This window comes from Suricata suricatta, chromosome 2, assembly GCF_006229205.1.
Source record: "Suricata suricatta isolate VVHF042 chromosome 2, meerkat_22Aug2017_6uvM2_HiC, whole genome shotgun sequence".
In the NCBI taxonomy this organism is placed as follows: Eukaryota; Metazoa; Chordata; class Mammalia; order Carnivora; family Herpestidae; genus Suricata; species Suricata suricatta.
This window is the reverse complement of record NC_043701.1, coordinates 45,006,986-45,031,854: the sequence shown is the minus strand read 5'-3', so window position 1 is coordinate 45,031,854 and position 24,869 is coordinate 45,006,986. Positions and strand designations below refer to the sequence as shown.

The window sequence follows — 24,869 nt, the reverse complement described above, 5'->3', positions numbered from 1 at the left end:
ACTGCACTCTGCCCTTGGCCTCTATTCTACTACTGCCCTTGCCTGGTACCCTAAAGGGTACTTTTCTGTGATCATCATTTTACCTGTCTTCAGCATTTAACTTGAGTTGATCACATTGTCCTGTCAGGAATGCTCACCCCACCCCACTCTAAACATTAAGTGAGATTCTGTAGCTGAAGAAACATGTTTCTAACGGTCTCAGTGCAAACAGGACCTATTGAGATGACTTTCACTTGAGAGATGACTTTCACTTGATAGGGAGGGTTAGGGGAAGAACTGGTGTAGAGATTTGGTCACTGAAATGATTTCAGTGGCTATAGCTTGATGCTCTAACCAAATAGTATGGAGAAAAATAACTAAGAAGGACTTTTTTTTTTAACCCTGTAGTAAAATTTAATAATTGTCGAGATAGGAGAGGTTTTGAAGAATTGCTAAATGGGCTTTCTTTATACCCTTGCATTTTTGTGTTGATACTCCTAGTAATAATAAAAGCATAGGCTCTTAAGTTTTATTTCCATAGTTTGGATCTGACTCCACTGTCTCCTCACTGGTGATGTTCAGCAAATTATTTAAATTTCCTGTAGCCAGACTTTTTCATCTCTACTATTGGAATGCAGTTGTGAACATTAAAATAGTGAGTTCATGTAAAGTGCTGTGAATGCTGCCCCCAGTGGTAGTCCACTGTTAGTAATGTGTTAGGCATCGCCCTGGAAGGATTGTGACTCTAGCAGCACTAGTGTTATCAAACAAACCATTGCTGGTACGGAGCTCACATTTTCTTGGGATTGCCAGTTTGATAACATTTTGCACCTTTACAAGAGGATCGATGTCTTCTGAATTTGGTGAGATAGGATGATAGAAAAACCTTTTTAGTGGTTTCTTGGGAGGTCTTTAATAAGGATTTACTGTCTGAACCGCTAATGGTCATAATAGACATGTGAATAACATTACTTGTGTTTCAGTACTTCAAATTTTCTCTTGCTGTGATGGAGAAGACACAGATGAAACTCACATCTTGGTAGTACTAAGAAGTCTTAGGGTGAAGAGCCCTGGATTTTTCTCTGCTTTGATTTTCTGCACTGAGAGTGTACATTAAAGCTCCTGCTGAATCCACAAAGGGCATGAAAAGTTCATAAAGTTTTTGTCAATAATTGTGAAACACTTGGGAATCTGGGACGAACTCAACAAGGGTCCTCTACTTACATATGTGTAAGCCAGCATCTTACAAGGCGAGGCTCTTCTTGGCCAGCTGAATAGGCACCATAATATACATGAAGGATCCATGAAGAAAATCCCTTGGAATGATTTCTCATCTAATAGCTACTCTACTATAATCACAGGCTCTTAGTTCCTAATATATGTCTTAAGAGGAATTTACCTGGGAACTAAGCTTCAGGATATTTAGAGATGATGATATTTCATGTCAGTTTCATTCAGTACACACATAACACGCATGCAGGCACAACCCAAAATATAGTTGATTGGTGAACAAAGAAGGAAGAAAAATAATTAGCAACTAGGACTCCTTAAGTACCTTTATTCCATGTTTAGATCACCTCCAGTTCTTTTGTTTTCAGAATTGAGTTATTAGAAATCATGGTTTAATTATCCTGTTATTCAGAATAAACATGATTATTTCCTTTCTTTACTGCATTTAAAAAAATTTTTCTTTTTAACATTTTATTAATTCTTTTTGAGACACAGAGAGAGACTCTGTGATCAGGGGGAGAGGCAGAGAGAGAGAGGGAGACACAGAATCTGAAACAGGCTCCAGGCTCTGAGCTGTCAGCACAGAGCCCGATGCAGGGCTCAAACCCACGAACTGTGAGATGATGATCTGAGCCGAAGTTGGACACTTAACTGACTGAGCCACCCAGGTGCCCCTCTTCACTGCATTTTACAGGTGATTGACTCAGTGTGGGATCTTCACCCACATACTGTGTCCTTTTAATAGCTGCACTTTCTCTGATGTATGTATTCAAAGCCTGAACCTTAAAAGACAAAAAAAGTGCTTCGAGGGAATTTATTTTAAATTCTTCCTGCCTTTACCTTTACTTGTGGCCTTCTTTGCTAGTGTTCTATGAGAAGCTCCAAAAGAAAAAGTATATGAAATATGTGGGAGTGCTAATACTTGACATATAGGGAATAGATGTTCAGAACTCCTTGCTTACTTATTCAGACATTCATGAGGAAGCACCATCTGCCAACTTCTTTTCAAAACAGAGGTTTTCACAGAGTTCTTATCCCCATCAAAAAGTACTGTTAGTGGACATTTATGAGATAGGTGTTCTGGTAGGTAGAGGGAAGGAAAAGAACCACTGAGTGAGTAAAGAATAAGTCAGTGGATATTGACTGAATAGTAAGTGCTTTGTACTATGCTAGCAGTAGTTTGTGCCAGTAAATACTCGAATGCCAGAATTGACATGCTACAATTTATATTGACAGGGACAAATAAAATGTGTGTAAATAGAGCACTGTATTGATAGGGTGACTTCACTTATTGTAAGTGAAATGAAGAAGCTAGAAGTTAGAAGATGACTGAGGATGTTGCTGTAGCTAGACAGGCCAGGATAATAGAATAAAAACTGCTAGTATAATCACACACCAGACCCATTTACATGTGATAAGAGAAAAGAGGAGTGACTAATTCAGTGGCTCTCAATTTTCAGACCCAGGGTCCCTTTTTACACCAGATATTTTGGAATTCCCCGTTACTACCCAGTAATGAAATTCATAGAAAATATCTATAAAATCTAATTAGAGAAAAGTATTTGTACATATAATGTTTTGAGTGTAATACAAAGAAATAAAGTAATTTATACTAAAATAATTTGTTTTTCTTTTTTTTTTAATTTTTTTTTATGTCTTTTATTTATTTTTGAGGGACAGAGAGAGACAGCGCGAGCAGGGGAGGATCAGAGAGAGAGGGAGACACAGAATCCAAAGCAGGCTCCAGGCTCTGAGCTCGCTGTCAGCACAGAGCCTGACGCGGGGCTTGAACCCACAACTGTGAGATCATGACCTGAGCTGAAGCCGGCCGCTCAACCGACTGAGCCACCCAGGCGCCCCTGTTTTTCTTTTTTTAAATGTTTGTTTATTTCGAGAGAGTACGTGGCTTGCTGGGGAGGCTCAGCGAGAGAGAGACGGAGGGGCAGAAGTTGGGGTGGGGAAGATCTGCGATCAGCGCAGAGTCCAACTGGAAGCTCAGTACCATGAATCATGAGATCATGACCTGAGCCAAAATCAAGACTCGGACGCTTAATGGCCCGAGCCACCCAGGCACCCCTAAAATAATGTGTATTTCAGTGTGTAAATTTTTGGGTATGAATCCAGTGGAAGTTAGGCAGAAGCAAGCAGATCCTTATACCTATATGTAGATTTACAGTGAGTGTAACTGTAATGGATACACATTGATAAAATTGTATCCTGTTGGTCGCTCACATACCACAACATTGCCGTTGGCCACATATTGTTTGTTTCAAATAATAACTCTTTGTAAAATTGTGAACAAAACAGCATATAATTTATATGGTCTTCTTATAAATTATATTTTCCTGGCATTCTTGGAAAACTCATTGTATGTTGAAACTAGGAGAATACTTCTTATTATATGTAAGCAAAGATAGGTTCTAGGTTCAGATGGTTATAAACATTTCTGTCACCTCCTGACCAGGAAACAGCTTCTGACCAGGACATTCTAAAGTAGAGTGAATTGCAGAGAGAGAGAAATTGCACTGAAAGAGGGGAAGTAAGTAGGAGATTAGGAGGTGTTAGCAGCAAGGGGAAAGGGTAATGACAGGCACTTCAAAGGAGCTTGTGTTCTAGAAGATGGAAAGAGAAATCGGTTTGAAAGTGCCGAGAGGAGCAAGGAAGACATGATCCCATGTCCAGCCTCTGAGGATCAAAGGGATGGGGTGGACGAGTCAGCCTGTAGGTGAAACAGTGACAAGAAGGGGAACTATTGGGAGGTTGGAGTGTTTGGGAAATGAATTTCATTAAGTGAAGGAAAGTGCTTTGGATAAGAAGATAAGCATTGTTGAGTGCATTGGGGGTAGGAACGGTCACCAAATTAAGTATGCTATATGTGAAAAGTTTATAAAGGTGGGAGAGAAATGACATGAATTAGGATGGTTTGGGGTGAGCGTATCTGAGTGTAGATACCTTTGGATGAGAACCAAACTGGTCATCTCTTTTAGCAATCTAGTCTATGAGGTGTGAAAGGGGGAGGGTAGATTGAGATTTAAAACTGACCAGATATTGGAGGTAAAGAAGGATAACTTGATGTTTCTTGATTGGAAAGTTGTTTGGTAGATGTTGTTAACAAATAGAGAGCAGTACATAGGAGAAGGGATAAGTTTAGGGCAGAGAACAATAATTCAGTTATAAACAAGTTGGGTGTGAAGTATTTGAAAATAACTCAGCCACAACCAAGTTCGGGTGTTTTATAGCATGATAACAGCTATCAGTTTTTGTGTGTCTGCTGTTTGTTAGGTACTGTTGAAAATATGCTACTTAAATTGTTTCATTTGCTCTTTATTACTGTTCAGTGAGGTATTATCAGCCTGATTTTCTGGTTGTAGAAACAAGCTCAAAGAGGTTTGAGCTTGCTCAAGGTTTCACAGTTAGCTGATGAGCGATGAAAATCCGGGTCTTGAATCCCTCATAAATACTATGTTTTACAGACTTGTCTAGGGATGTGGATTTTTGTTTCATATGTTGCTTGGATTTCACTGTACTTCCCGAATCTGAGAATTCATGTCTTTGAGCAATTATAGAAAAATTCATAGTTGTTATCTTTTCAAATAGAACCTCTTAGAGATTTTCTTTATTTTCTTTGAGAATTCTGGTTGGATGAATGCTAGACCCTCTTTTTTCTGTGTCTCATTACCCCATTTACATTTTTGACTCTTTGTCTTACTGCTCCGTTCCATGGATTACCCATGGATAATTTATTTAGGTGTATACTCTTAAGTCACTAATTCTCTCTTCAACTTTGATTTGCTATTTAACATGTCCAGTGAGTTTTTAATTTCAGTGATTCATTTCTAGATGATCTATCTGGTTCTTTTTTCCCCTTTTGTATTATTTATATTGAGGTGCAGCTGACACAGTGTTATATGGGTGTACAGCTTAGTGATTTGACAACTTTATGGGTTATGCTGTGCTCACCACAAGTATAGCTACCATCTGTCACCATACAACCCTGTTACATTACCACTGACTACATTCCCTGTACTGAACCTTTTATCCTTGTGACTTATTCATACTATAACTAAAAGCCTATATCTCCCACTCCTCTTCACCCATTTTGCCCATCTGTCACCTCCTTGGATGTGAACCTGTACGGTTCTTTTTCCAGGTTTTCTGATGGTTTTTGATAGTCTCTTATTTTTTGCTCATAACTACTTTTATTATGTTTTAAAAACTTTCTTAAGCATTTACAAAGTACATTCGATCATTCTAATACTTTGGAGGCCCTAATTCTCTTGTCATTTCTGTTGAGTCTCATCTATGGTGGCTGGTTTCCTCCTGAGTTCTTTAATTTTTAGTTGAGTGCTTATTATTTTGGTGATCTTGGTCTTTGAAAATCCTGAAAAGCTTCTGTGGAAGGTCTAGACAGCAGTTACTTCTGCTGGAAACCCAAAGGCTCTATCAAGTTGACAACTTTAATTTCTCAACTTGAAGTTTCCCAGATCATGTAAGTAATGTTTGTTTGCTTTCTCAGATTATTTACTCCACCTCATTACCCTAAGTGTGGGGATCAGTGTACAGGTGGCAGGTTGTTGGAAGTGAACAAGGTATTCTAGAGAAATTAAAAAGGAAAAATTCTAACAATTAAGAAAAAGGCAGAGGAATATGAGTCAGTAGTGACCAAGAAGAAATGGGGTGCCTGGGTGGCTCAGTCGGTTAGGCATCTGACTTTGGCTCAGGTCATGATCTTACAGTTCTTGGGTTCCAGCCCTGTGTCTGGCTCTGCACTGACAGTGTGGAGCCTGCTTGGGATTCTCTCTCTTGCCCGTTCTCTCTGTCCCTCCCCAACTCACGCTATCCCTTTCTCTCTCTCAAAAATAAAATAAATGAACTTTTTTTTTTTAAAGAAGAAATGTCCAGAGAAGTAGGTGGAAAAGCAAGATGATCTTTTTTTTTTTTTTTTTTTTTTTTTGGTAGATTCAAGAGGAGGGTAGTTTATTTATTGGCCCCTTGTGTTCTCAGTACTAACCTGTTCTTTCATACTTTTCATCAGTGCTTTTCTCTCCTCCTTTTCTACTTGTCCCCTCTCCCAAAAGAAAAAAAAAAAGCACACTAGTACTAATCCCCTTAGAACATAGTTATTTGTATAATTGTTAGTGTGTTTTGCTGAGAGCAAAGACCTTCAGTTATTTATAATGACCTCTCATATAATACACACTTGAATTGCCTTATCCTTACACAGATACTTTTTAAAAGACATGCTTAAAAACACATTCAAAACTTTTCTTGACTTCTGAAACCAATCCTGAATACACATTCTCTTTGTTGGCCAGGGAGACCTTGTGCGAAAACTGAAAGAAGATAAAGCGCCCCAAGTAGATGTAGACAAAGCCGTAGCGGAGCTCAAAGCACGGAAGAGGGTCCTGGAAGCAAAGGTGAGTCTTGGGATCTTAAAATAGGAATGCAAATAGGTCTAGGACTGTTAATTAATCTCTTTGGGTGGGAAAAACCTAGAAAAGCTTCTGAACGAGCATCATTTGCTTTATCTCTATTTATCCAGAATGCCTTCTCTCCTGCTACCCAGCAGACTTCTCCTCCTTTTAAATTGTATCTCAAAATGTCACCTTTTCTATGAAGCCTCCTGACTTCTGACCTACCCCTCCCCCAAATCCTAGACTCAATATGCTCCATGAATGTCCCTGGAAGGCTTTGTGCTTGCTCTTCTCTATGAATTCTATGCCTCGAAATAGTGGTTTTGTGGTAAATTTTTTCTTTTAAGGAAAAGGTATATTCATCTGATACGTGCTCCCAAATCTTTCAAACGATAAATCTCCCGTCACCAAACTGAAATCGTTTGGAATTCTAATGCATGATCTCACTACAGTAATCCACTAAAAATTGAGATTTTGCTTATCAGTATCTGCATCTAAGTAAGCGTAGTCTTGTAATCTTGGAAATAATCATTAACTTTCCTAAATCATTAAGTAGAAGTATCTTTTCTGTAACTCAAAGGGGAAACACCCTACGGTTTCTATTTTCGAAGGTATCAATATCTTTTCTGGTAGATTTTATATTGAATTTTGCTGAGGAATAAACTGATTTCACATATGTAAGTTCATATTTCCACTCACCCCCTCCACTCACAGGTTTCCTATTTAAAAATTCCTTACAGGAGCTAGCATTACAGCCCAAAGATGACATTGTAGACAGAGCAAAAATGGAAGATACCCTGAAGAGGAGGTTTTTCTACGATCAAGCTTTTGCTATTTATGGAGGTAGGGGATTAATGATAGAGTCGTTAATGTTGGTGGCTTTAATATGTGCTTAAATAAAAAGCATGGCTTTTCAATTGACACTTAATTGTATCAGGTCACATGAAACAGAATATTTTGCTTTTGTTCCTTTAAAGTTGGCCATTTGGTGTAAAATCTGTTTATTTCTTTCCACCCTACTTATTCTTGAAGACTGCTTTTTTCCATTAGGATGTAGGGAATTGTTAGGGGCCCAGGTATAAAGCACTTAATATGTCCACATACATATCAGACTCTCCTTTGGGGCACTCAAGGGCCATTGTAACACTGGCCAGCTATACTGTGCACCTCCACACAAGGACAGTGATAAGCCAGGGTCCCCAGATTATTCTTATGGCCACTGCTAAGAGAAAACATTCTTCACAGAACGTAGATAAGTCTCTATAATTATATTTGCCTATAGCCTATATGTAGGCAAATATAATTTACTGATTAAATGTACAATCGTATTTTTCAGTTAGTGGAGATCACTGCAATAATATTAGACTTTTAGTACTTTCCACTGAAACTTGATTCGAGTTTGGCTAAGCAGATCTCTAAATGTTTAACTTCTTGAGGTTTAAATATAGTGACTCATATACCCAAGAATAATTTAGAGAATTCAGTGCTAAAATTTTAGATCATTATTATCAACTGATGGAACAAGTTATATCTGTGGCACAAAACTATAATCTTCTTTTTCATTCTGTTTCTCAGATATGAAGGAACATCTTTTGCTTTTAGTTTTTTGCTAAACCTACTTGCAATTCTTAATGTGGAAATACTAAATGGGAGTAAGAGCTTTTAGATTTTACTTCTGTCAGCTAGCTGAAGTAAGGCTCTTCAGTATTGAGGGAATTTTTTTTTAATGTTTTATTTATTTTTGAGAGAACAGCAGGATGAGCAGGGGAGGGTCAGAGAGAGAGGGAGACACAGAATCCAAAGACAGGCTCCAGGCTCTGAGCTGTCAGCACAGAGCCCGACGCAGGGCTCGAACCCACGAACCATGAGATCATGACCTGAGCCAAAGTCAGATGCTCAACGGCTAAGCCACCCAGGTGCCCCCAGTATTGAGGGATTTGAATTGTCGACTTTAATACCTTTTTAGGGAGTATGTGGAGTCTTACAGTTTCTCATGTCTTTTTGCTTTTATTTGCTCAGAGTGACAAGTTAAAGTCCACGTTTTCCTTGTTCATATTTTACAGGTGTTAGTGGTCTGTATGATTTTGGCCCAGTTGGATGTGCTTTGAAGAACAATATTATTCAGACCTGGAGGCAGCACTTTATCCAAGAGGAACAGATCCTAGAGATTGATTGTACCATGCTTACCCCCGAGCCAGTTTTAAAGTAAGATCTCTACTTTGGAGGCTGAAATTCTTTAATATGCATTTTTAAGAAACTTCTCCTGATAACAAAAACTACCCGTATTCCTTATAAAAATCTGGAAAATAAAGAAAAACAAAGAAAATGTGTACCTAATGTCTATAGACAGCCATGTTGAAATTACTGTGTTTATCCTTCCTGTGTTCCTTCTCTGGAATCCCTGCATATGCGTCAATGTTAGCAGCACACTGCTTTTTTCATGCAATGTAGGTGAGCATTTGCTTACAGCATTAAAGATTCTTCTAAAGCATTTTCAATGACAGCATACTATTCTCTTGTGGATGTGCTATAATTTAGTTAGTACCATATTGTAGGCATTTAAATTGTTCCTCATTTTTGAGTCTGCTGAACATCCTGATAGATGGATTTTTGCGAAAATATATGATTATGTCCTTACTCTAGGTTTTTAGAAGTTCTGGGCAAAGGTGTTTTATACATTTAAAATTGAATACTACTATTTGTGTTGAAGTTTTAGTGCAGAAATTTAGATTATCCCTACTAACACTGTTGAAAGCAGGGCAGAATTTCTTGAATATAAAACCGAAAGAAGAATTCATACCATTGTGTATCTCATTACTTCATTTCACGTTGCCTGGTAAAGAGTTAACTTTCACTGTTTGCGTCCTTTGGGTTCTCTTAATAATTTCAGCCAATTAAAAGGAAAAAAACTGGTGATGGATCTGAAAGATCAGGACACCTGTTCTTTAGCCACTTGCTCCACTTATAGGGACTGTGTAAGAGCCAATACCAGCGTCCATTCAGGTCTTAGTGACTGAAAACTCTTTCTTAAGATTCAAGATCTATACAGAGTTATCATGAATTCTTGCCTAGTCAGATTCCCCATAGTTTTGGCCTTTTCTTAGATCGTTAATAATAGGATAGGCATGGATTAATTGATTCTGCAAAGTAGCACATGCTTTATGACAACTTGTGAAAAAGCATAATCCTAGTCGGTCGATGTTTCCTATGGGAAGAAAGAACTTAGGAAAAGGGTGGGGATCTATTTGAGGAAGAATTTTCTCTGGCATACATTAAGCTTGATATACTCCATATAGAAGGAGGATTGTCTTATAAGGTAAAGTTTATGTATTAATTTATATGAAAGTGACAGATTGGCTTGGCATTTGTTAACTTAGGACCTCTGGCCACGTAGATAAATTTGCTGACTTCATGGTGAAAGATGTGAAAAATGGAGAGTGTTTTCGTGCTGACCATCTGTTAAAAGGTATGGTTTTTCATCTCAGATAAGTATTCTTTCAAGTTGAATTCATCGAAACAAAGGGTTTAGATTAAATTTTTCTCTTATATTTTCTCTTAAAAAATTTTTGGTACATCTGAAACCAGTTTTACCATGTATGTTAACTAACTAGAATTTAAATTAAAACTTGAAATTAAAAAATTGGGGGCATAACATGCAAAGAGTAAAGCACATAGATTTTAAATATACAGGCATACCTCATTTTATTGCATTTTATTGCACCTTATTGTGCTTGGCATATGTTGCATTTTTTTTTTTAAACAAATAGTAGGTAGGTTTGTGGCAACCCTGTATTCAGCAAGTCTATCAGCGCTGTTTTTTCAGCTGCTTTTGTTTACTTTGTGTCTCTGTCACATTTTGTAATTCTCACAATATTTCAAACTTGTTCATTATTATTATATTTGTTATAGTGATCAGTGATTAGGACTTGCTGAGAGCTCAGATGATGGTTGTTAGCATTTTGGTAATAAATATTTTTTAATAAGGTATGTACTTTTTTCTTTTTTAGATATAATGTTATTGCATACTTAACAGAGTACAGTATAATGCAGACATAACTTTTATGTGTACTGGGAAACCAAAACATTCATTTGACTTGCTTTATTGCAATATTTGTTGTATTGTGGTTTGGAACTGAACCCACAGTCTATCTGAGGTATCCCTGTGTAGATCAAGTCCCTTATTAAAAAGAAGAAGTTATACATGATAATTAGAAATTCTAAGTCCTGCAAAAGAATCAAGACAGCAACATGGTTCTCCCTGTAAAATCAGCCATGGGGTTTATATAAAGTAAGAACATTATCCTTGGAGTCATTTTCTTACCACTTCAGCCGTGAAACTCAAAGTGCATGGTCCTTTTTCCCATTGAAATTGACATGTACCATCACTGTTCTTGTAGCTCATTTACAGAAATTGATGTCTGATAAGAAGTGCTCTGCTGAGAAGAAATCAGAGATGGAAAGTGTCTTGGCCCAGGTGAGTACTTTAGAGATGTTATTACAGTAACGCTGTCTTTCTTTCAGTGTTTGGTGACGGCTGAATTTCACATTGTGCTGCCTCTAGCCACAATGGTAAAGAAGTAGAGTTTACCTTCTGTCTCTTTTTGCCTTTTTATTTTCTTCTCTACCTTTTGTGGCTAATACTTTATGTTAGCCCAAATAGCAATTCAGTGTAAATAGGCATGAAATTCATTCTGTCTCCTTGAAACCAGTTTTCTGGATTTAATAGCAAAAACCAGAGGAGTGACTGAAGATGAACAGTGTTCAGTCTTGCTGTTGAGATTTTGGGGAAGATACCTTTATGAGCACTGTCTCATCAGCCATTTGATCTGCTTCTGGTTGCACTGTCCCTGACTACATGCTCTTATTCTTAAAACCCAGTGAGCAGGCCCCAGCTTTTCCAAAGACTAAAAGTTTTCTAATTTCCATTTAAGTTGGCAAAGTTTAGGGAAGATGAAAGAGACCATAGAGATAATCGATTCTTTTACCAAGTGCAGGAGTACTTTCTGTATCAGAAGTAGTTCTTGTTCTTTTGGGTCACAAATCACTTCAAGAATATGGTGAAAACTGCGCCTCTTTGCCCCTGGAAGATGCATTTGCCCATGTGTGTATGTTGTTGATTTCTCACATCGTGTATTCATTTAATCAAAGTACATTTCTCCAACACCATGTTTGATCATGAGGTCCATCAAAGCTTAACTCTTAAATTTTATGTTCTTCCTAGGGTAAAAATACATACACACACAGGCACACCACTACTATATTTATGCATATTTATATTTGTGTGTGTGTGTGTGTGTGTGTGTGTGTGTATGCACATAAGGCTGAATGTAGGAATCCCTACCTCTTTTTACTCAGGAGAATTTACTGGATACTTTTCTACTGGTGCCTTATTTTCTAAAAATACACTGATTTTCCCCTATGATATCTAGCTTTCTAACAGTAGCTAAGAAATTTTCTTCTTCCTCATTTAAATTGAAAGAAAATCTTAATTTGGCTGTTGACTCATCTACCAATTTATTTTAGTCCTTGTGAAGTATATTTTATCCTTTGCTTGAAGCTCATTACTTTGGTATTGTTGTTCATGGTTTTAGTAAATCAGTTCTTGGGTTTTGACACTGTTGTAGCCACACATTCATTTCTTATTTCCTTCCTTTTCCAAAGGCATGACCTTTAATAGAAAGAAGAAATGAAAAGTACTTCTAATTACCCTTAAATTACTGTTTTCCATGTAGTATGTTAGACTTAACTAAGCTTTTGTGAGTATGTATCTTTGATCTTAGCAGTTTCATTCATTTCCAAGTCAAGTGTCAGACCAGGAAGTGATTAGCTGATTTGTTAAGTCAACATTTATAGTTTGAAATCTGACTTTGTTCCATCTCATGTCCATGGTCTTAGGAGGGCAGTCTGTTTTTTGATTTGCCATATCAGATACACATACAAGCTGTCAATGTAGTGCTCAGTGAAAAGCTGAGGACTGTGGTCTAGTACTCAGAAATGGCCCTGGTGGACTCACAGCCAAAGGCCCATCTGTTTGCTTGAGCAAGTAATAACATTTTCTCTACCTGTTAGTGTCTGTGATTCCTTTTCAGCTTTATGAAGCATAATAGTTCCTTTAAAAAGCACTGATTCACCCTCTGAGTTAGGATGAGCTTTTTTCCTGTACTGTGGATGCAGTAGCTCAGAGTTCATTGTTTCTTTTTTTTCTGTATCCATATTCGCTGACCCATTTCTGAATGTACCAGTTTTTAAAGTCATTTTTTAAGTTTTTGTTATGAAAAATTCAAAACATATACAAATAGAAAATAGTATAATAAATAATATTATTCTAATATTAATATTAGAATGAGCCTGCTACAATATTTTCAAATTTGGTTGAATCCATACCTGCTTTTCTGTCATCTCCAGAGTTATTTTGAACCACTTCTAAAACATAATTTTATTACATTGTCTTCAATGTTAAGCAGTTTTTCTGACTGCAGAGCCTTAGTTCTTATGGCCATGACTTGATTTATCTAATTATTTTGTTTCTCTTAGGAAGTTTTTTTTTTAAAGTTTTAACTATTCTTCAGTATTAGGTGGTTTGTCATAGTCATTTGAAATTTTTGAATTGGAAGGTGATACATTTTAGAGAATTTGGCATTGATTATCAAGGTATGAAATGTGCAATACACTGGAACAAGTAGACATCAATAAGAAACAGCTTCTGCCTTCAAGATCTTAATACCTAGTGGGAAAGAAAAGGTATGTGCACATTTAATGAATAGACAGGGAAGTGAACCTGACGGAAAAATGCACAGAGTGATAAAATTCAACTTGGACACGTATTTACATGATTTCAGTTGTTTGCCGGTCAGTAACCATTATAATTGCACCAGAGATTTGCTTTGTCTCTCATTGTGAAATGGTGAGTGTGTGAGTTTTAGGTCAGTCCCAGAAAGATACTTCATTTTTCTAGAATGATAAATGGTGAATTGATAAATGGAAGTGTATGAACTGGTTGTAGTTTTAATTTAGATATTTTGGAGATTAGGTTAATTCTGATGTTCTTATTTTTGGTGACTTTTAATGATGGATGGCTTTTATATATAATACTCTTATGCCCTGATTTTTTCTCTCAGTCTTTTACATTAATTATTTTCTTGACCTATCCTTTAGCTTGATAACTATGGACAGCAAGAACTTGGGGATCTTTTTGTGAACTATAATGTGAAATCCCCCACTACTGGAAATGATCTGTCCCCTCCAGTAGCTTTTAACTTAATGTTCAAGACCTTCATTGGGCCTGGAGGAAACATGCCTGGGTATGTATCACTTACTCTTTATGTAATGAAGTTATTAAAATTGCTCATAATAAAAAGCAAATATCAATATCAGCCATGAACGAAAATTTTTAATAAATGATTTGTAGAAAGTGCAGATAAATATATTAAGAGGAAATAATGACAGACATCTTCTTAAGTTTATTTCTTCTACTTCTTTCTGAATATAATTTTTTTAGTGTGTGTGATAATTTTTTTTTTGCCACAAAATAAACAAAGACTGTGATCATCATATCTTGTGATTATAGCTGTACAGGGCAAGACAGATAGTTGAAGAATAATTTTGGAAGTCATTCAATTTATTGCTGAAGGAGGCTTTATAAACAATTTTGTCTAGATCAGCACTATCCAATAGAACTTTCTGCGGTGGGAGAAATGTTCTGTAATCTGGGCATTTGACTAGTGGCCTACCATATTGAACAACATAGGTTTAGCTGGTTATTTTCCAAGATGTGGTTTTCACAGTAAAGAAAGCTGAACAGTCTACATGTGATCCAGAGTTAGAATCTGTATTTACAGATTCCTTCTCTATGTTAACAAACTTAGCCAAAGTATTACACTTTATAGCTTCAGATGTTTTTCTTTTGGTCTCATTGTAGGATAATGCAGGGTAGGCATTGACTGAAGCTAGACAGATCACGTTTCCTGGAGGAGAAACTAAAGAACAGTGAAAATTGTGACAGAATGTATTACTGGAATTATTTTAATCACACACTGTGTTGTTTGGGGTATTTTATGGAGAAAGGCCAAAGGCAAGCCTTTCATTTTGACAATATATACAGAGAGTCATTAAGCGGGCCAAACCCTCTGACCCATCATCCCACTCCTGGGAATTTATCTGAGGAAATAATTCAAAAGGAAAGGAAGCTACATTTATCAAGAATAAATAAGTGAAAAGTAGAAATTACTAATAGTTTGAGATGGTTAAGTAAATTGTAGTAAAGTAGTTCATTTTAGTATACTCTGCAACTGTTAAATGTTATATTAAATTTTTATGATTATTTAGAAAATGGAAAAATAAAGAATATAGCATTTTACACATTCTGTTTATAAATAATATATTTAGAGGTGCCTGGCTGGCTCAGTTAATAGAGCGTGTGATTCTTGATCTTGGGGTTGAGAGTTAGAACCCCATGTTGGGTGTGGAGCTTACCTAACAATAAATAAATAAACAAATAAATCTTACAGCTTAAAAAATGCATATAAACTGTAGTTCTGCTTCTATCTGGATTAAAACTGGAACACACCACCAAGATGAGGAGCTGGTGATTAGAGTGAGAGGAAGGTGAAATTATATTTTAATTTTTTTTTTTAAGTTTATTTATTCTTGAGAGAGAGAGAGAGAAGCTGTGTGCCGGAGAGGGACAGAGAGAGAGGACAGAGGGTCTGAAACAGGCTTTGTACTGACATCAGAGCCCGATGTGGGGCTTGATCCCATGAACCATGAGATTATGACCTGAGTCGGAATTGGATTCTTAACCTACTGAGTCACTCTGGCACTCTTTTCTTTGTTTTAAAGTTATTTTCATAAAATATTTATTTCTAAGCAGACTGTTGGGAAAGCTTTTTCAGTTGATGCTTTTGCACAGAATCATGTCTGCACAATAGAGAACAGAACAGTGGCTATCCTGGGGTGGTTTCTTGGCTGTATCTTTAAAACATGGAGGAAAAGGAAAGAAGCCTCTGGCTGGAAATGTAGAACACCACAGAAAAGAAAATGATGGGGAACACCTGGAAAATTGCCTGGCTTGTGAAGATCGTGACGAGTGAGCTCTAATGTTAAGTGTTAGCCCACAATGGATTCTTTGTAGCCGCTCAGCACCACTCTTCCTGGGTGGCTTTGTAGAGGTACACTTAGGCAGGGTCTTATTTTCAGAAGGATCCAAAATTGTTGTCTGCCTCCAAGTAAATGAATAACCAGGGTTTAGGGACATTGAGAGATGGTATTTGACTCACTAGAGGGATAAAATAAAATGATGTTTCTAATAGTAGTTTTACCATACCAACGGCTTGATACATTCTCTAACATGTGCTTGAGAATGTTTGCCACCAGGAAAAATGTGTATTCCTAAAACTTTTCTTTAGGGTGTGTCTGTACAGTTTTGTGCAAAAATAGTATAGTATTTAGGACTTTGAGGATTTGGATCTAGAGTTTCAGATTTTTGGGAAACAATTTCTTTCCTTCTAACCAACTGATTTGTTTAAACTCATAGGTACTTGAGGCCAGAAACTGCACAGGGGATTTTCCTGAATTTCAAGAGACTTTTGGAATTCAACCAAGGAAAGTTGCCTTTTGCTGCTGCCCAGATTGGAAATTCTTTTAGAAATGAGATCTCCCCTCGATCTGGACTGATCAGAGTCAGGTACCATCCATATTGTTCTGCTGGTAAAAATCGTGAATGACCTTGGCATTGAATGGGAAAGGAAAGCTTGTTATGTTGAAACAATTCTGCTTCATTTTTACATGGGTAAGAATTTGTATTTGTCCTCCAAAAGATGATGTTTTATGTTTGTAATCTCTGGGACATCAGGTAGGCTTGAGTGACTAATGTGAACCCAAGGAGAAGGAAGGGAGGTAAAGAATAAGATCACATTTCTCACCAGCTCCACAATGATCTTGCCCCCTTGCTCATCAGATGTTTGGGAATGGCAGGATCTTGACTGTCTAAACCAAGACATTTTCTGGCAGTGGTGATACATGTAAGTGCAGGGTGAGGTGAGGATGAGGTGATGGTTATGATAGGGGAGTCCCTCTCAGTGTCCAGGGCAAACAGCAGCACTGCACTTGGGCCACGAGTGTCTTGCTAACCAGTTGACATTCCTCCAGATACTTGAGGCGTCTGTGTGACAGAAAGGCCAGCTCGCAGGCTTATTTCTGTCTACTGTAGTCTACTCACTTGCTTCTGTTCTCATAACCTCACTTTGCCAGATGTATCCAGGAATGTGCGGGATGGCGTGTTAGCACTTAGTTACATTTTTCTTTAGAAAGGTACTGTGGCTTAGCTGTTTGTGACTTAAGTTTTTGTGATGCTTATACATTTTTTTTTATTAATATTATCTTTTGGGGTAATAAATTCCGTATAAAAAATAGGATACATAGGTAAACTGAACGATCATAGGCTCCAGATGATTTTCCCCAGCCCTACCACCTCATCCTTCTTTCTTTTCTTACTCACTGTAATGACAGACTTCAGTGATAGCATAGCCCAGCCACTGACTCTACATCAAAGCACCCACACCGTGTGCCTGCCTAATCTTATTAGTCCCCATGACACCTACTGAGGAAACACCTCGGTGTATTGACCAAACTGTCTTCAGGCCTGTAATTCCTTCAGCCTTCTGGCCTACAAAAGGGAAACTGCACAGAGGAAGGGGCTTCAAGACTTAGAAAAATGGGGTGGGAGGAACCCCTTTGGGCCTTCTTGCAGAAAACAGAGGTGGTCAGAAACTGGAGCCAGCTATGATAACCTCCAACTCTTTTTTTTTTTTTTTTTTTTTGCCAGCTATGATAACAGTGCAAAACTTGTGAAGTCTGAGTTTGTTTTATTTTCCTGGGTTTTTTTGTGTCTCTTTTCTTTGGTTTTTTGGCTTTCTGCCTGCTCCAGTAGTATCTGCAAGCATGCTTTCAAAATACCGAGGAAGCTGGGTAAGACTAACTTTGTCTAAAGCCAGTGTTTTAGAGAGGATTTACATCATGTAGAGTAGCTCTTGGGAGTTAGAAAGGATCATGGAGTAAGGCCTCTGGAATAAAAAGTGGTAAATTGGAAAACTGGCTCAGAACTGAGGAGTGATTCTAGGAGTTAACTGCGAGATCATGACCTGAGCTGAAGTCGGACGCTTAACCGCCTGAGTCACTGAGGTGCCCTGGTCATTTTCACTTTAAAGCATCATGTCTGGTTTCTGGCTGGCATTTGGTGTAATTCCCTGTAAGATCCTGACTAGAAGTCTGTTCATTCTTCCATGAGCCAGTAACCCTGTGGTTTTTTGCTACATGGGTTGGGTAGGGCTAGGATTTGTTTGTGTTACGATTTTTTCTTGAAGACATAGAGTTATTAGGTGATTAGTCTTTGCATGGCTGTGATTTCTTTAGGTTGAGAGTATTGGACTATTCATGTGTAATTTTTAAAAATTAGTTTTATTTGAAGTTTATTTATTTATTTTTGAGAGAGAGAAAGAGAGAGAATCCCAAGCAGGCCTCATACTCTGTGCTGAGTGTGATGTGGGGCTCAGTCCCACCACCTTGGGATCATGACCTGAGCTGAAATCAAGAGTTGGATTTTCTTTAAAGTTAATTTATTTTTTTAATGTTTTTTAATTTATTTTTGAGAGACAGAGAGAGACAGCGTGAGCAGGGGAGGGTGAGAGAGAGAGGGAGACACAGAATCTGAAGCAGACTCCAGGCTCTGAGCTGTTAGCACAGAGCCCGATGCGGGGCTCAAACCCAAGAACCATGAGATCATGACCTGAGCCAAAGTCGTACACTCAACCGACTGAGCCATGCAGGCGCCCCTATTAATTTATTTTGAGAGAGAGAGAGAGAATACAAGTGAAAGAGGAGGAGAGAGAGGGAGACAGAGAATCCGAAGCAGGCTGGCTCTGCGTTGACAGGTTAGAACTATGAGATCATAAACTGTGATAAAATCAAGAGTCAGATGTTTAACCGACTGAGCCACCCAAGCACCCCTAAAAATTTATTTTTATTTTGATTAGCTGGTTCTGTCTTATGAATCTTAGTTCTCCACAGTTGCAGGTACAGTCTCTGAACTCAAAGACAAGAGACTGCTGGTAAAATCAGTGTTTAGTGTTGATTTCCATCTCCTCTTTGTGAGCTGACAGATGGAAAGGCTTTGGCAGCAGAATATTTTGGGATCCCGGGCAGGGCCCTTATTTTGATATGCCCTGCATTTTAGATGTTCTGTTGCCGACAGCCCAGCTCTAAGCTATGTGAGGACAGACATTGTGCTTCGCTGTCGTGTTTCAATGCACACAGATGTCTGATAGTGCTTGAGAGACCAGAGATAGATGCTGTGGGGCCAAATAAATACTATTAAAATTTAAGAATCAGAGCTCTTTTGCAATGCATTTCATGTATTTTTAGAACCCATTTAAGCAATTTTTCTTTCCTTCTAAAACATCTGAGATAATCATGAAAGTACACTAGTAAATGTGTGTGTGGGGGAGTGTGTTTAAAGAAGAGAGATTTGATTTTGACTCATAGCTTAAAACACTTTTCCACCAATAGCCACTTAATTGCCTTTCAGAGAAATCTCTTCGGGAAACCATTACTATATCCGTATTTATTTCAGCATTATGCAGTTAGCTTGGTGTTAGCCTGTTCAATTTATACCTTATGTCCTCAGCCTTGAATAACACTATTCAAGAAGCTGTTACTCTAAAGAAGCCAGCCATATGGTGCCATTATCTGTCATTTACTTGTTCAGAGCGAGAAAAAGGAAGAAACCAAACTGCTATAAAAGCTAAAAAACAATTTCACTTCACTTTTAATTTCACATTGGAACTTCATTTAGTGTGTATTTGTAAAGACTTGCTAGTGCTTTAATTAAAGCCATTTTACTTGGAAGTCACTATTAAGTGTCTCATTTCTTTTTTGCGTCTGACTTTTGTGTAAGTTTTCCTAATATTAAAAACCGTATCAATCTGTTCTTTAAAAGCTAATTTTCATTGAAAGTAAAAATCTTCTGTTGTGGTGGTTAGTATCAGTGGAAAAACAGAGATGGACAGTCATTAAAGTGGTAGAGAGAGATTTTATTCAAGATTATTACGGTAGGGGAAAAGAGATCTCCATATAGAACAGGGCTCAGTTTTTTAATATATCACAGGCAAGAGAGGATTTACAGCCAAGGCGCATAGTGGTGGTCAGTGTTAGAAAATTATTAAAAGGGAACGTTAGAGGAAAGGGGTCTCTGGCCAAACCAGCCCGACAGGGTCTTGCTGAAGAGCAGCCAGGGTGAGCAGACACCACCTGGAGTGGGGGGTGGGTGGAGGATGAGGAATTCAAAAAGATGCCAAAAGTGGTCACAGGCAGCAAGGGAGGAAGGGTTCTGGTCACACCGACTTAGCAGGGTTCTTGCTAAAACGATTTTACAAGGACGTGTACAGATGGGCCTCGGAGGAGGTTCAGGAGACTGATTAAAGTTTGGCCAACCAAAGAACCTTTGTCATTAGATAGGAGTTAATATTTGAGAGAAGGTTGAATGTATTTATTTATTTAAAATGCTATCTAAGCAAGTAGTAAAGTTTTCAGTAATGTGTTTAAAAATAACAACTACCTAGACAAACCTTTTTTTTTCCATGCCATTCCCATAGGAAATCACTTTCTTGTTTAGTGATAAGAGATTCCTGTAGTGTGAGGGCCTATATTGTTGTAGAATAAAGTTGAAAATAAGAGTCTCATTTATTTTTTATAGTTAAGCACACAACTTTTATGTTTTTACTTCCAGAGAATTCACAATGGCAGAAATCGAGCACTTTGTAGATCCCAGTGAGAAGGACCATCCCAAGTTCCAGAATGTGGCAGACCTCCACCTTTATTTGTATTCAGCAAAAGCCCAGGTCAGCGGACAGTCTGCTAGGAAAATGCGCCTAGGAGATGCTGTTGAACAGGTAAGATTCCGTAGGTCACTTTGTTTAGGTTATTCCTACTCAGGGTCTCTTGCAGTTAATAAATTCTGTGTTCTGAATGACAAAATACTTATTTTAGCAGTCACTGTATTATTTTATTATTTTTTAATGTTTATTTTTGAGAGCAGCAGAAAGAGTATGATCGGGGTAAAGGCAGAAAGAGGTGGGGACAGAGGATCCGAAGTGGGCTTGTGCTGACGGAAGAGAGGCCGATGCAGGACTTAACCTCGAGATTGTGGCCTGAGCTGAAGTCAGGGGCTTAACTCACTGAGCCACCTGGGCGCCGCAGTCATTTTATTTTTTATGTAGTGTTTGTTTTTATCTAGTATTGTTATAGTGGGAGGAAATTAGGTGAACATGCCGATTTGTGGGCCATTGGGGGTAACATGAAAATAATATTTAGCAGAGCACTTGGGAAAAAGATCTTGGTTTGAAGTATGCCTTATCAATCCACCTTTTTTCAATATGTACTACTGTAGTAGTGTATTTCTGTGATTGACAGAAAGCAAGTCCTCTGGATTTTAGTCTCTTCTGTATTACCTGTAGCAGTTGGGATAAAGTCTTGCATAGAATAGAATTTCTTCACTCATTTGGAGAAATGAGTGAGTGAAAACTTTCAATATAGCTGTGGCTTGATCGTGGAGCAAATTACCTCAGGAAACAATGAACTTCCTGCCCCTGAAAATACTCCAGTGGATGCTGAGTGATAACTTGGGAGCTGTGGCAGGTTGGAGATGGGGCTAGATGTTTGCTAAGATCCTTCTGGTACTGGGATCATTAGATGACATGTACAACGTGGGGTGTACAAACTTCAGTGAGTAAGGATCATTAAAGTCCCCTCAATGTGTCTTACTACTTTTGTTAATTCAGAAGAAATATATCTACCAGTCCATAGGGTCATTATTATGAATGTTACTTTTAATACTGTAGATATAGAAGGTATGAGGTATTGGGCTGAATTTTTTCTGACCCAGTGAGTATGGCCAAAAGATTTTGAATAACTCCGTTATTATCAGCTTGTTAACTTAACATTAACCCCTTTAAAAATAGCCACAGTCACATTCTGGGCATTTGAGATTGTTCTAAAAGCTGGATAAGTGAGTTTACTTTGTGTTTCAAATGTTTTTCAGTAGATTATGAAAAAGTTGAAAATGGTACCTTGGGCTTTGAAAGAAGGTATATGTTTCCTCCTTCCTGTGCTTGTTTGCATGTTTGCTTGGTTATTTATTTACTTGTCTATTTATTGACTTATTTTTAGGGTGTGATTAACAACTCAGTATTAGGCTACTTCATCGGCCGCATCTACCTCTACCTCACGAAGGTGGGAGTATCTCCAGATAAACTCCGCTTCCGACAGCACATGGAGAACGAGATGGCCCACTACGCCTGTGACTGTTGGGACGCCGAATCTAAAACCTCCTATGTAAGAAGAACGGAAGGGTTGTCAGCACGTGACCATCACGCTGTTAACTTAGGAGCATGGATATCAAAATTGCCTTTTGTGTGCTTTATGTCAGAGTGGAATGAAGAGAAAAGAGTTTTTATGAAGCAAAATGGAAAAAGCAGTTGTCTCCTGTCCCCTTATAAGGAAGGGGTTTCCTCTTGTGTCCCAAGAGCCCTTTGTCCCAAGACTTAGATGGCTTTTACAGAGACAGAGAGTAAGAGAGACAGGCAGAGGGAGAGATGGAGAGAGTGAAGGTCTATAATGGGGCAGAGTTGGTGTGTACATTCTTGGGGTGGCCAGTATTTTTGGTAATATCCCTGGGTGAGCCTAAAATGGGGTGGCCTCCTTGCTGACAAGGACCCTGGCAAGTGTTGGGGATGGTGGTAAGGCTCAGGAAAGAAAGATGTGGTGCTCTTTGTGTAGAGAGCTGTTCAGTAGGTTTTGGCAGTCGACAAGTAGATTATGAAGTCTTGTTTAGGAGCTACCTTTCCTTAAATTCTGTGTATTTAGTAATTATTCAGAGAAGACCTCCAGGTTACTGCTTCACTGTACCATCCTACCCCCACCTCCCAAACACAAACGTTCCCACTGGCGCCTGGAAGTGACAAACATTTGGGCATAGGAGGGGCACCTGGTTGGCTCACTTAGAAGAGCATACTACTCCTGACCTCAGGACCATGAGTGTGAGTCCCACACTGGGCGTAGACATTGCTAAAAATAAACATTTAAAACAAAAGTGTCTTAACCGACTGAATCATCCAGGCATCCCTTATTCTTTTTTTAATAATAACTCTTAAAATAAGTAAATGCCATTCTTAGCCCCTTAAGTTTTTCAGCCACTGTTCTAGGTGACTTTACATGCATCGCAAACATACACGCATGCATACTACATAATGGTGTGCGGATATCTGTGGTGGCTGTCACGGATGTTTTGTGGGTTTAGGAAAGAATTTCTGTACTCCATTAAGTTTTGCTTGTTGCATCCTTTTCCTCAAAGGCTTGCGTGACAGATGTATGCCAAAATGATAGAAGTCATTATTTTTGGGTTATAGGTGAATATTCACTTCTTTACAGGTTTTAGATTTCCTGGAATTTCTTATTTGCAGATCAAACCAACAAAAGATTTCCTATTTTGTGTGAGAAAAGATTATTTCTTTTCTCTCTATTCCAAACCATTTCCCTTTCTCAATTTGCTCTGACTCTGATTTCACTAAAGCAGATACAGATTCTTGTCTTGCACAGTCTCCATGTAAATCTGACTGTGGCCTGGATTACATATTTATTTATTTCATCTGTTTACTCATTAGACATGCCTCATTGGTAAGGGCCGTGTGCCATTCTAAGTGCTTCCTGTGTGTTATTTTGTGCAGTCCTCATCATAGGTTCTATTTCTGAGGAGACTGAAGTGCTGAGAGGTGATTTGCCTGAGCCTCACAGGGAGCGAGGGGTAGAGCTGGGATAGGACCCGAGGCGGTCTCACGCAGGCCCGTGCTCTTAACCAGGGTGCCACACTGCTCTGATAAAGCCTGCTGCTTCATGCTCCTCCTCTTCCAGAGCCACTGCGAGCTGTGGCTAAGCAAGTATTGGGAATCAGAAAATGTGGGCCTCAGTCTGGGGGAGGTGATGAACAGCATGGTGACTGTAGTTAAGGACACTGTATTGTATATTTGAAAGTTGCTGAGAGTAAATCCTACAAGTTCCGTAACATTGTAAGGTGTTACCTGGACTTCCTGTGGTACCCATTTTGCAGTATGTGCAAATGAACACCGAAGCATTACGTTGCACACCTAAAACTAACACAGTGTTGCAAGTCCATTGTACCTCAGTTGTTGTTGTTGTTGTTTTTTTTTTTTTTTTTTTTTTTTTTTTTTTTTTTTTTTTTTTTTTACAAATAAAGAAATTTTTAAAAAGGAAATGTAGGCTTAGCATTGAGATTAGGCTATAGCATTTTATGGAAAGTCATTGGAAGACTAAACAAAACCAGAAGCCTGAAAGTACCAGGAACTTCTAAGGGGAAGGGAGAACTCCTTTAAAGATTTTTTATTATTTTAAGTCCTCACAACAGTGATTTTATTAAATTAGCTTGTTAACAATTTACCAAACTGTAAGCAACTGGTGCAGTTTGCCGGACAGGTTGTATAAAGGAAAGGAAATGCCAAAACCCTGTTGAAGTTGTCCCCTTGTGTCTTGCTTGCTTAAACCAGGAAAATGGAACAGGTGAAGAGCTTCCCTCCCGTCTGAAGCTGTCAGTACAGCAGTTTGATCCATAGAAACTAGATGGTCTATGCCTTTGAGAAAAGGCTTTTTACACTTTTGTATGCTTCGTGTTTAATTTTTTTTTATTAAAAAAAAAGTTACCGAGACTGCTAATGCTCCACCCTTTTCTTCTCCTTCCTCAGAGGTAAGCACTATCCCAGAACTGTGGCTTGCCATCGTCAGGCGTGTTTTTGTAATTTTACCTGTTAGTGTAGAAATAACGCTGACATCTTCTCTGATGTCAGATGATCAAATTACGTGCTTTTCGGCTTCGTTCTTTTCTTTAATTCCTATTTTGGTGTGTTTATGTATTGGGGTTCCTGAGCTTGCAAGGCTCGTACTTGCCCTCTTTAGTCCCCACTCCCCATGTGGTAACACGTGCTTGGCAAGTGTAGTAGTTGTGACGGTTGCATTTTTCCATTCTCTTTGGGTTAAAGGCAAAAAAATAAATAGGAGAAGGAATAACTAGGTATCTACTAAAATAAGCCTTTTACCTCTTTAGTTCTTACTCAGATAACAGATAATTAAGGTCTTTGAAAACAATTTAGATTGTTCTTTGCAAAGTATCACGGGTATTTTTTTTTT

At 38.2% G+C, this 24,869-nt stretch overlaps 1 protein-coding gene across 1 annotated transcript in view; it reads left to right on the top strand.

Moving 5' to 3' along the window:
• Positions 1-24,869, top strand: part of GARS (glycyl-tRNA synthetase) — a 45,555-nt gene that overhangs the window by 6,000 nt on the left and 14,686 nt on the right. Inside the window, exons 2-10 of the mRNA XM_029925606.1 lie at positions 6,525-6,626; positions 7,364-7,466; positions 8,687-8,828; positions 10,001-10,089; positions 11,021-11,097; positions 13,779-13,924; positions 16,156-16,305; positions 20,404-20,566; positions 21,843-22,007. Of these exons, the coding sequence (XP_029781466.1) occupies positions 6,525-6,626; positions 7,364-7,466; positions 8,687-8,828; positions 10,001-10,089; positions 11,021-11,097; positions 13,779-13,924; positions 16,156-16,305; positions 20,404-20,566; positions 21,843-22,007 (1,137 nt within the window). The remainder of the gene's footprint in view (positions 1-6,524; positions 6,627-7,363; positions 7,467-8,686; positions 8,829-10,000; positions 10,090-11,020; positions 11,098-13,778; positions 13,925-16,155; positions 16,306-20,403; positions 20,567-21,842; positions 22,008-24,869) is intronic.